The following is a 14218-nucleotide window of genomic DNA, read 5'->3' on the forward strand; positions in this document are numbered from 1 at the left end:
CATTAAATCATAGTTTGTGAATAGCAAAAATGAGTAACCTTACACAAAACTCTAAGTTTACTGGTGTGAATCAAGCCCAAGGTGTAACAGGCATTGGCAAAGTCAGTGGGTTGCACCCAGGCAAGAGCTATTGGCTTTGCCAGTGTCTTTAAGCCTTGTTGTATAGCAGCATGGAGTGGAGTGGCATGGTGTAGAGTGGAGTAGAGTGGCTTGGATTGGCTTAGAGTAGAATGAAGTGGCGAACAGTGTAGTGATGTAGAGTAGAGTGGTGTAGAGTACATTGGTGTGGAGTGGCGTAGAGTGGTGCAGAGTAGAGTACAGTGTCATGGAGTGGTGCAGTGTAGAGTGACAGAGTGCAATGGTGCAGAGTAGAGTGGCACAGTGGCTTTGAATGGTGTAGAGTACAGTGCAGTGGCGTAGAGTGCCGTGCTGTAGAGTGGTGCAGTGGCATATATTAGAGGGTCAGAGTACAGTAGCATTGTAGAGAGTGCAGTGGCATAGCACAGAGTGGTGCAGAACAGATTAGGGTAACTTAGAGTGCAGTGGCATAGAGTAGAGTGGTGCAGAGTAGATTAGAAGAGTGTAGAGTGCAATTACATAGAGTGGCACAGAGTGCAGTGGCGTAAAGTACAGTGGTGCAGTTTAGAGTGTTGACATAAAGTGCTGCAGCAGGGAGAGGTGTGGAGTAGAGTGGTATAGAGTACATTGGCCTAGTGTAGAGTGGTGAAGAGAAGAGTGGAGTGGTGTAGAGTAGAGTGGTGTAGACTAGAGTGTAGTGGCATAGAATAGACAGAAGTGGCATAAAGTGCAGTGGTGTAGAGTAAGAGTAAAGGGTAGTGGGTGAGTGACATAAGAAGCAACATGGAAGGGAGCAGGTGGGAGGGGATCCATGGAAGGGGATATGGGAGACGGACTGAAGACACAAGTACTCATATGATTGCTTGAACACAAAGGAAAAAGTAGCTCCAAAACCAGGAGCAGTGGATGGACACAAGAACTTGGTCAATGCTCTAGGGGAAGGCCAAACACAAGAAGAAGACATGACGCTTGCAAGCCATGACAAGTAGGGATGAAGGAAAGGACAGCAACGCTGAAGTTAACAAATGGTGAGCTATGGGCGGGCTGTATGCCCTCTGTATGTAAACAACGTGTCTCGCAGAGACAGCACATGCACTGTCTAGGTGAAACCTAACAAAGGGGGCTGCCTTGCCATGCCAAGAAAAGAACAGCTGGACTATTTAACGAAGAAGGGTCTTCAGCTGTTATCGCTACAGTGGGAAAAGGGAAAATGTATCTTAGCCAGCGCGTCAGTCTATTGTTATTGAATGCCACAGGTGAAAGTCCTGCATTCAATATTATCAGGGTTTGGAGGAGACAGCATCTGGCTCTAACATACTGTCCCACCTGGAGATGCAGCACGCAATGAGGATTAGCTCTAACATACTGTCCCACCTTGAGATGCAGCACGCAATGAGGATTAGCTCTAACATACTGTCCCACCTTGAGATGCAGCACGCAATGAGGATTAGCTCTAACATACTGTCCCACCTTGAGATGCAGCACGCAATGAGGATTAGCTCTAACATACTGTCCCACCTTGAGATGCAGCACGCAATGAGGACTGGCTCTAACATACTGTCCCACCTTGAGATGCAACACGCAATGAGGACTGGCTCTAACATACTGTCCCATCTTGAGATGCAGCACACAATGAGGACTGGCTCTAACATACTGTCCCATCTTGAGATGCAACACGCAATGAGGACTGGCTCTAACATACCGTCCCATCTTGAGATGCAGCACGCAATGAGGATTAGCTCTAACATACTGTCCCATCTTGAGATGCAACACGCAATGAGGACTGGCTCTAACATACTGTCCCATCTTGAGATGCAGCACACAATGAGGACTGGCTCTAACATACTGTCCCACCTTGAGATGCAGCACACAATGAGGACTGGCTCTAACATACTGTCCCACCTTGAGATGCAACACGCAATGAGGACTGGCTCTAACATACTGTCCCATCTTGAGATGCAGCACGCAATGAGGACTGGCTCTAACATACTGTCCCATCTTGAGATGCAACACGCAATGAGGACTGGCTCTAACATACTGTCCCATCTTGAGATGCAGCACACAATGAGGACTGGCTCTAACATACTGTCCCATCTTGAGATGCAACACGCAATGAGGACTGGCTCTAACATACTGTCCCATCTTGAGATGCAGCACACAATGAGGACTGGCTCTAACATACTGTCCCATCTTGAGATGCAGCACACAATGAGGACTGGCTCTAACATACTGTCCCATCTTGAGGATTGTATCCCGGCTGGTCACTCACCATGCTAGCAGCAGACTGAACTAGGTTAGAGGGCCCAGCTGCAGGTACTGCTTGGAGAAGAGAGAAGAGTGTCCTGTCTCGATCTTGTACTGACGCTGACTGGAGAGGCGTGGCGCATGCAGTGTTGCCAGATCTTGAGACCTGGCCTTAGCCCAAACCCGTGTGAGCGAGCTTAAAATTCCGATTTGAGAGGAGTGGCTTTCTTTGTTGATGTTTCTGCCTGCTGTGGAAGATCCTTGCTGCAGATTGTTGTGTACGTCTACACTTTTATACAGCTGGGGACGGAGTATTATTGGCAGCAGCTCCTGTCAGATGACTGAATGAGAGGAGGACTAGCCCGGGGAGAGGAGTCCGGGTTGCAACTGCCTTGGCTTTTCTTAAAGGTGTTGCCTTCTAGATTTTTCTGTAGTCCTTAATGGCATACCCTGATATTTCTTACTCTGCCAAGCAAAATGTGAGACAAGAATGACTCTTCTTGTGACACAAACATTTAAGACTTGGCAGTTGGTGATGAACACCAACTGCCAAGTCTTACATTTTTGTGTCACAAGAAGAGTCAATCGTAAACAGTTTGGAAGAAATTCAATTAATTCGTAATAATACTGACGTTATTTTCGATGATAATAAACACATTCAAAGAGAATTAGCATGGTTAGTAATAAAAGTAGCTGATAATGAGATTAGTGTTGGTGATAATAAAGCTGCAATTTATCACTTGGCACCTGACGTTTGTCATATGGTGCCTATGAAAAGGATGTTGTTGGATTTGGAAAGGAGAAATTTCCAATATAACTTGCATATCTTTACCTCATGTGAAGTATTGAGGGCCACAATTGCAGAGCCTTTCTGGAAAATCTATTGCCATCATTATTTAAATTAAAACTTTCTGAGAAGTTCGAAATTGCTCAGTGCAGACCCTCACATCGTAACCCTAACCAATCTAAATAACGACAAGGCATATTTAAAATGTTACGTCACTACCACCTCATAATGATTCCTAAAGCTCTCAAGGAACTTCTCTCGTTAATGGTGGAAGGAATAAAATATACACCAAGTCACAACACAACTTAATAAAGGAAACCTTTCCTTTGCATAAGCATTTTTCTGATTTCCATTTTCGACAATGAGAAACAGGTTAAAAATATGGATTTTTTGATCCATCAGTCATGAGAACATAGCAAAATAATGTATCTAAGACTTTCTCGTCACCTGCAGACTTGATTGCTTATTTGACTCTTCAAGTTCTCGTCACCTGCAGACTTGATTGCTTATTTGGCTCTTCAAGTTCTCGTCACCCGCAGACTTGATTGCTTATTTGGCTCTTCAAGCTCTAGTCGCAATGGATCTCAACCTTCTATGATTGGCATGTGATGCCTTTTCAGCCATATCAATCTTGTAAGCACTTAAATTTTTTTAGCAGCTACCATTGTACCCTATCTCCATCATGGATTGTACCTTTGATGTCTCAATGTATCAATTAATGTGTTCTTCCCTTAGGGTGTTTTGTTTATTGTTATATGTGTGCTACATACTCTGTCCATTCACTGTATTCAGTTAAAGTCTTCTAGCCTCTTTTTTATTCTATTCTAAATATATTTTACTATGACACATAGACATACTTAAAAAAATTCTTCTTTAACTGTTAAAGGCTTATGTCACTCATTAAAAAAGGAAATTATTAGATTATTTACATAAATGCAAAGTGAACATATGTTTTTTACAAGAAGCACATATTTTTTTCTTCTTTTTTGTGTTTTACAGAGACAACCTGGTAACAAATCAATGTCTTACATTAGTGCACATGACATTGTCATATCATCGAGAACAGGTTCCTATGGTCGGTGTCCCATATAACCAGGCCCTCGACCTACGTTTGTCCTGCAGTGGGTAGGAGGCCATCACTTGTCATTTTTTAATTATAACCAATAACAGGGCCCCAAACGCCCAACTTATAACTGTACAAATTGTGTGGCAGCTAACAAATGGTGGTTCGGTGCAGTCCTATTTGCCTCAGGACTGTATCATGCACTGTCCTCCACCCCTCATTTCCAGGACAGGTGTGTGTGTTCGCTTCTGTGGTCTATTTGTGGAGATCCCACAGTCAGGACTTCAGTGGGCGAGCTGTAGGGGATGTCCACGTCATTGTTATTATGGGATAGATCTATGAATTTCATGGCAAATTTGTTCATTTTGGAACGTTGTATCACTCATAACAAGCAGGAAATCTGTTCCACTGTTAGTGTTTGTCCATTATTTCCACAGTCATTGCTACTGTGTGAGCCCAGAAGTCACTATCTCCGGACAGGTGAAGACCTTGTGGTAGAAGTGGGCCGCTAGACATGTATGGCACGGGCGTGTAGGATTTGTCAGCGGATACATTCTGTTTACCCATTTCAGGGTGAGATAGGTTTGGTGCAGGTAATTGAATTGGGTGTACTTAATTCGGGAATTTCGGGACAACTTCTTGACAGATTCTAATGAGGTCCCCTTTGTCTGTTTGTCATTTCTCGTCTGACACATTCTGTATACTTCTTTCTGAGTACTGCCTATATGGTAGTGTGACTGCTCTCCTGTCGGTGCCATGACCAAGGAGTAAATGTAGCGCAGCAGCTCTCGGCTGCTCCATGTGATCTGGTCCCATGTGGCCCCAATAGACTCTGTCAGGGCATTGTAAATCAGGAATTGCTCTCTTCTATAGCATATTGAGTCTTCAATTCTAGAAAAGTCTTGAACATGTTGTGTGTACAGGTTCTCTATGACGGTGATTCTGCTGTGAAGCGGTATAGTATTATGATGGTTCATTATATTGTGGAGCTCCAGGTTTGCCCACATAAGAAGGATCGGAGAGGACTGTGCAATGTGCCCTGTAAGCGGCACCTATTTTTGCCAACTGTGTGGAGCGACTCCGGCCAACTTGCACCTGATACGTAACCTGTTTGGGAGGATACAGCAGCCACTCAAGGAGTGAATGTCCCTCCAGGTCCGATCACATATGTCTTGTCCAGGCTGGGGACCGTTGACAACCATCTCATTGGCCATTACAACTGGGCTGTTACATAGTATATACAGGGAGTGCAGAATTATTAGGCAAATTAGTATTTTGACCACATCATCCTCTTTATGCATGTTGTCTTACTCCAAGCTGTATAGGCTCGAAAGCCTACTACCAATTAAGCATATTAGGTGATGTGCATCTCTGTAATGAGAAGGGGTGTGGTCTAATGACATCAACACCCTATATCAGGTGTGCATAATTATTAGGCAACTTCCTTTCCTTTGGCAAAATGGGTCAAAAGAAGGACTTGACAGGCTCAGAAAAGTCAAAAATAGTGAGATATCTTGCAGAGGGATGCAGCACTCTTAAAATTGCAAAGCTTCTGAAGCGTGATCATCGAACAATCAAGCGTTTCATTCAAAATAGTCAACAGGGTCGCAAGAAGCGTGTGGAAAAACCAAGGCGCAAAATAACTGCCCATGAACTGAGAAAAGTCAAGCGTGCAGCTGCCACAATGCCACTTGCCACCAGTTTGTCCATATTTCAGAGCTGCAACATCACTGGAGTGCCCAAAAGCACAAGGTGTGCAATACTCAGAGACATGGCCAAGGTAAGAAAGGCTGAAAGACGACCACCACTGAACAAGACACACAAGCTGAAACGTCAAGACTGGGCCAAGAAATATCTCAAGACTGATTTTTCTAAGGTTTTATGGACTGATGAAATGAGAGTGAGTCTTGATGGGCCAGATGGATGGGCCCGTGGCTGGATTGGTAAAGGGCAGAGAGCTCCAGTCCGACTCAGACGCCAGCAAGGTGGAGGTGGAGTACTGGTTTGGGCTGGTATCATCAAAGATGAGCTTGTGGGGCCTTTTCGGGTTGAGGATGGAGTCAAGCTCAACTCCCAGTCCTACTGCCAGTTCCTGGAAGACACCTTCTTCAAGCAGTGGTACAGGAAGAAGTCTGCATCTTTCAAGAAAAACTTGATTTTCATGCAGGACAATGCTCCATCACACGCGTCCAAGTACTCCACAGCGTGGCTGGCAAGAAAGGGTATAAAAGAAGGAAATCTAATGACATGGCCTCCTTGTTCACCTGATCTGAACCCCATTGAGAACCTGTGGTCCATCATCAAATGTGAGATTTACAAGGAGGGAAAACAGTACACCTCTCTGAACAGTGTCTGGGAGGCTGTGGTTGCTGCTGCACGCAATGTTGATGGTGAACAGATCAAAACACTGACAGAATCCATGGATGGCAGGCTTTTGAGTGTCCTTGCAAAGAAAGGTGGCTATATTGGTCACTGATTTGTTTTTGTTTTGTTTTTGAATGTCAGAAATGTATATTTGTGAATGTTGAGATGTTATATTGGTTTCACTGGTAATGAAAAATAATTGAAATGGGTATATATTTTTTTTTGTTAAGTTGCCTAATAATTATGCACAGTGATAGTCACCTGCACACACAGATATCCCCCTAACAGAGCTAAAACTAAAAACAAACTAAAAACTACTTCCAAAAATATTCAGTTTTGATATTAATGAGTTTTTTGGGTTCATTGAGAACATGGTTGTTGTTCAATAATAAAATTAATCCTCAAAAATACAACTTGCCTAATAATTCTGTACTCCCTGTAGTTTGTAATGAACGGCATCCAAGCCACCCTTTTCCATGTGTTTATACAATTGATGCAGAGCCACCTAATTCCTGCCTGTCCCCCATATCAAGTAGGAGAGTAAACTATTTAAGCTGACTCTTAGTGTTACTGGGGGTTCTGAGAAGTGGTACAATAGTCAGGGTAGAACCAGTTTAGTTTAGGGTAGTTTAGCGATTGCGATTGATACCCTGCCCACTGGAGAGAGACGTGGAGATTTCCAGGTCAACAAGTTGTGTATCCCTGTGAGTGCCGCCCCTAGGTTCCCTTGTTATGTGGCTTTGTCTGAATGATATACGTTGACATCAAGATAGCATATTGTGTCAGGCTGCCATTTGGGGTCCACATTTGGCATTGTCTCCCCTTCGGCTTCCAATAGCCTAGCATGTTTTTGCCCAATTAAGTTTCAGGTGTGAAAAGGCTCGCAATCCATGCAACAGTTCCATTACCGGGTGAAAGTCCCTCTGCACATCACACAGGTACACAAATGCGTACAGGCACAGTATTCCCATGAGTCGCCATTCAGCAACCCCCAGGCCAGACCCCTACAACTGAAGAAGCTCACCAATGATTCCATGACATGGGCAAATAGTAATGGGTACAGTGAGGAACCCGGCCTAATGCCTCCACATATATCAAAGATCTCAGATATCATACCCTATACGGACCCAGGATTATGGATTGGAGTGAGTGAGTTTAATCCATTGCAAAATGAAATGTCTCATCCCAGCCCCATTCTCTCTAGCACCTTCAAGAGGTATGGTCATCCCAGTGTATTGAAGGCTTTTTCAATGTCAATTGACATCACCTTATATGGAAACCCTCCTGTGGTAAATCCACCTTTAGGTGGAATATTCTTCCTAGGTTCAGGAGCGTATTGCAGCCCGAGATACAACCGTTCTGGTCAGGGTGAACCAGGATGGATAGGCAGGGGATCAGTATACTGGCAATAACTTTTCCCAATATTTTGGAACTGACATTTAAGAGGGCAAGGGATCTTTAAGAGCCCACCTTCAGAAGATTACAGCCCGTCTTAGTAAGTACTACCATCCAGAATTCTCTCATGCTTACAAACAGAACACTCCCTTCAGTTGCGTCTCAGTACCACTGGAATAACCTCAGTACCAGTTTAATCTTGTAGGTGGAGTAGAACTCCACCGAAAGGCCACCCATACCTGATTTTTATTCCAGACCATTTAATCTATTGCCATCTGAATCTTGTTGATTGTAAGTGGTTCATCCAGCTCTTGTCACTGTAGCAGATCAATATGTGGCATTGGAATCCCCCTCAATATAGGCCTGAAGGGGCACACTACTGGCCGCTGCCACAGCAGTGTAAAGGGCTTTTTAGTAGTCTAGGAACACCGTGTTAATATCAGTTGGTGTGTAGGAAGCTGGCATGGTGTGTGGTGGACACCTATGGTTTTGTCACCTTCTACCAGGTTCAGGTATCCCCTATTAGTGAACTGTAGGCAGTGTCTAGGAAGCCAGGGCTCTCTAGAGGGAGCTGCAGATGAGCAGCCAAGACTTATCTAGGAGACATGCAAAGCTTATGCAATACCACTATAGTCACACAGCAATTACCACACATTAAAGAACCACACAGTGTTTCAAAAATAAAGGTACATAATTTTAGTAACACAACACTAGATTACTTATAGGCAGTCCCCCACAACTGGAGGTAAGTACACACTAGTTATTTACACAATAGCAATCAGAAATTAGAATAGAAACCACAAGCATGGGCAGTACTTGGTGAAAATAGCAAGGGCCCTGTGGGAGAGCCAAACCATGTACTAAGAAAGTGGAATTTGAGATACAGTCCCTCACCCAAGGATTTGGAGTCGTTAGAGGGGAGCTAGAAGAACTAGAAACCCCAAGAGGTAAGTACCTTAGTGATCCCCAGAGACCAGGAGAGCAGAGGTAAGTACCTGGTCCTCCCAAGGACTAACAGGAGGACTTAAAAAAAGGATTGTGCAAGAACAGGGCCAGTCGAGAAGAAACCAATGGTGGATTCTGAAACTAGAGGGCCTGCAACATAAGGGAACAGAGTCTAGTCCACAATGGAGTGTCCAGTAGGGGCAGGAGCTACTACCCACCCTTCTGTGGATGAAGAACCAGGTCGACGGGGGAAGAAGAAGAAGACCAGCTGTAGAGCCCAGGAGCAATATAGGAGTCCTTGGAGCAGTGCAGATGGTGTCCCATGTCGGTTGTTGGGTTGCAGATGGTCAGTGGTGTAGGAGAACCACCAGAAAGCCTTGTGTCAGCGACTGCCAAATCGCCGGGAGAACAAGATCTCAATATGTCCCTCTTCTCCCCTGTAGGACGAATACCATCTCTTTAAGGCAAGTTTACATTCCGAAAAGGAAGAGCGGATAGAGGATAACTTCTTGGTACTGACCCTGGTGTTAGGAAGAACAGCAGAGAGGAGACTGTGCTTGGCAGAGAGAAATGCTGGGGGCTGGGGCTGCTCAGAGCCTGAAGATCCCTTGGAGCAGGAAACAACAAGCCTTGGCAGCTGAAGGAGTTGCAGTGCACAGGGATACTATCCTACAAGGAGAGGCAAGGGCTCACCATCTCCCAAGTTGGACAGCTGGCAGAGAGGACCAAGGAGACCACTCCAGACCACCACCTGTGATGCAGGATTCATGCAGTTACAGAGGAGAGCAGATCCACGCACCCAGACGTCATTGCTGTAGGTGCCTGCAGATGAAGGGGAGTGACTCCTTTGCTCCAAGGGAGATTCCTTCTTGCTTCTTGGTGCAGGCTGAAGTCTTGTTGATCCCAGAGGATGCACAGCCAGGGAAATGTTGCAGTTGCTGGAAGGACCTGGGGAAACAATGTTGCAACGCAAAGTCATCGCCGGAGTTGCAGTCTTGTTAGTGCCTGAAGAATCCATTTGGGGTTTCAGTGGCCAGAAGTCACAGTAAACGATGTAGAGGAGTCCTGGTGGAGTCTTGCATGTCATATCTGAGGACCCACCCACAAGGGAGTTCATAAATAGCCCTAAAGGGGGGATTTGTCACCTAGCAAGGTAACCACCTATCAAGAGAGGGCTGTGACGTCACCTGAGTGACCTGTCCACTCAGACACTCCCAGGGGCCTCTGCACATCTTGGTTTCAAGATGGCAGAATCAGGTGGCTACCTGGAGGAGCTCTGAGCACCACAACTGAGGTGGTGATGGACAGGGGAGTCGTCACTCCTGTTTCCTTTGTCTAGTTTAACACCAGAGCAGGGACCGGGGGTCCCTGGATTGGTGCAAACCGGTTTATGCAAGGAGGGCACCAAATGTGGCCTTCAAAGCAAACCGGTAGCTTGGGGAAGCTACCCCTCCCAAGCCTTGTAAAACCTATTTCTAAGGGAGAGGATGTTACCTCCCTCTCCCACATAAATCCTTTGTTCTGCCTTTGTCTGCTTGAGCTGGTCAAGCAGCAGAAGGGCAGAAACCTGTCTGAGGAGTGGCAGCAGTGGGGGCTGCCTGGAAAACCCTAGAAAACTCGTGGGTGCAACACTGGGGGTCCTCTAGGGAGCCCCCAGAGTGCATGGAATCATACAACCAATATAGGCAACAGTATTGGGGTATGATTCCAACATGTTTGATGCCAAACATGCCCAGGTTCGGAGTTACCATTATGTAGCTGGACACAGGTAGTGAGTGACCTGTGTCCAGTACACAGGTAAAATGGCTTCCCCACACTTATGAAGTCCAGTGCAATGGAACTGGAGTTCACAGGGGCACCTCTGCACCCTGCTTTGTGGGCTAGGAGGACCTACCATAGGGGTGACTGACAGTGACCTGGTGCAGTAACCTGTGGTGAAAGGGTGCATGCACCTTTTCACGCAGGCTGCAGTGGCAGGCCTGCAGACACATTTTGCATGGGCTGCCTGGGTGGCACAATACATGCTGCAGCCCATGTGGAACCCCTGGTGCCCCACTGCCCTAGGTATCCACATACCATTTACTAGGGGGTTATAAGGGGGCACCAGTATTTCAATTGTGGAGTGTACAAAGTCCTAGGCAACCACATTTAGAGGGAGAAGCACAATTGCCGTGGTCCTGGTTAACAGGATACCAGTTAAAACAGTCTAAGCATACTGATAGCATGCAAAAAGTGGAAATGAGCCAAAATACAGCTAAAATTGTGTTTTTTGGGGGGGGGGAATGGGGAAAAGGTGCTGCAGAAGAAAACATCTGTATTGTTCCCTGCAAATGACATCAACAAAGGGTTTGTGATACAGAAATCACCATCTTCCTAGCTTTCAGGAACAGGCACACTTGAATCAGAAAACCACATTTTTAACACAGTTTTGGCATTTTACTGGGACATAGGCCATCTTTCCTGTTTTTTGTGCTTTCAACCTCCTTCCAGTTAGTGGTAAAAATTAGTGTAAAACCAATGATGGATCCCAGAAAATTATACATTTATGAAAAGTAGATAACATTCAAAATTCAGAAAGCACTCATTTGTGTAGATCCTGTGGGGAATGTTTTGAGAAATTATGTTTGAAAGGAAAAAAAAATTAAATTGAGCTGAGAAAAACAGCCATTTGTGTCTATGTTTTCATATATAACTTCTAACTATGGCAGATTTTCAAAAGCTATATACCGTTTCTTCCACTGGACCCTTCTGGTTGTGGGGATATATAGGGCTTGTAGGGTCACCAAGAACACTTCGTACCCAGAGCCAATAACTGAGCTGCACCTTACAATGGTTTTTCATTGTGCACCGGATATACAGTAATTCATTTGGTAAAATCTAAGGAGTGAAAAATAGGTATAAAGGAAACCTGTGTATTTCCGAAATGGACACAAGATATGGAGTTTAGCAGCAGTGGTTATTTACACATCTCTGAATTTGTGGATACCTATACCAGCATGTGAATTAGAGGGCATTTCTCAAAATGGCTTCTTTTGTTACACGCCATATTACATTTGGAAGGGGCAGATGCAGGGAAAGACAATGTTATTAACACTTTTTCTACTAGTCTGTGTTCCTCTAAGTCTACCGATAAAAATGGCACCTCAACTTGTGTGGATAGGCCTAGTGCCCATGATCGGAAACAGCTGAAAACGCAACATGGACACAGCACATTTTCCCACTAAACACTGACCCTTTCTGTGCAATGTACCTAGCTGTGGATTTTTGGCTCTAGCTCAGCAAGCACATAGGGAAACCTAGCAAACGTATACATTTTTGAAAATTAGACACCTAGAGGAATCCAGGATGAGGTGACTTGTGTGGCTCTCACCAGGTTCTTTTACCCAGAATCCCTTGCAAACCTCAAACTTTGTTTAAAAAACACATTTTCCTCACATTTCTGTGATGGAAAGTTCTGGAATCTGAGGGGGTCTCAAACTTCCTTACACCCAGCATTGCCCCAAGTCTTCCGATGAAAATGGCACCTCACTTGTGTGGGTAGGCCTAGTGCCCGCAACAAAATGCAACATGGACATATCACATTTTTCCACCCAGAGCTGACCCCGCACAAAGATTGTCATTACAGGGTGGGGATATTTTCAGCCTTGCTTGCATGGGAAAGCTCTTCTCCAGCAACCAAGCCCGAAAAATTGGAAATTAAATCCCTCTGTTGCCCACACAGCATGAGCACAGTGGTGTTGGACAGCTCCCGGCCATCCAACACACACAAAGGCCTAATACATAGGCCGTGAAGCACTGCCTTAAAGGCGTCCCATTTCACCTCCTATGTTGACCCCTTATTGTCCTCAAAATATTGGTCTATGTACGTCCCTATTGTGGCTCAGAATGTGGAGTCCTGTATGGGTATGTAGTCTCTGTGGGTATGAGTCCTGGGTATGTAGTCTCTATGTGGGTATTGAAGTACAGTGTCTGCCCCATTGCACTGCCAATTTAAGCGGATTGTGGTCAGAGAGGATCTGACTAGGGTTCTTAGTGGTAACTATGTGAGGAGCGTGCAGCGTGTTGCAGAGCAACAGGTCAATCCAAGTGTGTTGTTGGTGTACATGGGAGTAATGTGAGTGTTCTGCTGTCTGGGGTGCTATTGCGGCACATGCTATGTAACTATCTATACCGTACCCATCTCAGAGGGAGGCCATGGCTTTAATGTTTGCCAACCCCGTAGTGGGGCAGATGACCTCTCCAGTGCCCCATTGTGCACACAGTTGAAGTTAGAATGGGGTCTCTAGTTGGCAGTGGTTTGCACCCTGTTCAAGTAGAACCCCTCTCTCTAGTCAGGGTAAGGGAGTCACACAGCTAAGATAACCCCTGCTCACCCCCTTGGTAGCTTTTCACGAGCAGACAGGCTTATCTCAGAGGCAATGAGTAAAGTATTTGTACACATACACAGTAGCACAGTAACACAGTGAAAACACCACAAAACCACTCCACACAGTTTAGAAACATAGCACATATTTATCTGAGTAAAACAAGACCAAGATGACAAAAATCCAACATACACAAGTAAAGATAAGAATTTTTAAAGATTAAGGGGGTCATTATGAACACAGCAGGAAACCCAGCCGTGTTCATGCTGGCGGTCTTATCACAGACCGCCAGCCCATTTTGAGACCCCGCTGGCCGAATAATATACATTCTACTGGGCTGGCGGGCGGAGACAGTGTTTTCGCCCGCCGGCCCAGCAGAATGCAGGGCCGGGACATTGCCGACAGCTCCACATGCCACATGCCAAGTGCATGGCCAGTGCAGGGGCCCCTAGGAGGGCCCCGGAGCACCCCTTCTGCAAGGCTGGAGAAACAAGGGTTCTTTATCCACAGGGCAGCGCTGCGTGCAGCGCTGACCTGTCGGATAAAGTAATCTGCCATCTTCAAGCTGCCTGTCGGCACTAGCCTGGCGGTGGTGGAGGGCTGCCTGTGGCCGCCCTCCCTTATTCAGAATATGGCGGTTCAGATCGCCATGCCGGCATTTTTCGCCACCGCCGGCATGGCGGTCTGAACCACCATGTTCGTAATGAGGACCTAAATCTCATTAAAGGACTTAGAAACACAATAGCTCTAATTGGGGCTATCACAACGTCTTGAAGAAGCTGTTCCCAATAGTAAGACACCACTTGCGAGGGCAGGTGGGATGGTCACGGAGTCGCACAGACCCCAGGCACAGTACCTTTGAAAACGATGAGGAACCAAAAACGCTGCACAGAGTTGGGGAGGTAAGGTGTTTCTGGAGCTGGTGCAGCGTCGGTTCTGTACTGCTACTGGGTACGGTGAGGCTTTGGTTCCTTGCTG

The 14218-nt window shown here is 45.7% G+C and overlaps 1 protein-coding gene across 2 annotated transcripts in view; it reads right to left on the reverse strand.

Annotated features, from left to right (window-relative positions):
- The window catches only part of LOC138259907 (cofilin-1-like), an 87945-nt gene that overhangs the window by 25458 nt on the left and 48269 nt on the right, over window positions 1-14218 (reverse strand). Inside the window, exon 1 of one of the 2 annotated variants that reach the window (XM_069207875.1) lies at window positions 2348-2571. The exons of the other annotated variant lie outside the window; for it this stretch is intronic. Coding sequence (XP_069063976.1) covers window positions 2348-2350 — 3 coding nt within the window. The 5' untranslated portion in view covers window positions 2351-2571. Of the gene's footprint in view, window positions 1-2347; window positions 2572-14218 lie in introns of those variants that run through there. 2 annotated transcript variants of the gene reach the window in all.

This window comes from Pleurodeles waltl, chromosome 9, assembly GCF_031143425.1.
Source record: "Pleurodeles waltl isolate 20211129_DDA chromosome 9, aPleWal1.hap1.20221129, whole genome shotgun sequence".
Lineage (NCBI taxonomy): Eukaryota > Metazoa > Chordata > Amphibia > Caudata > Salamandridae > Pleurodeles > Pleurodeles waltl.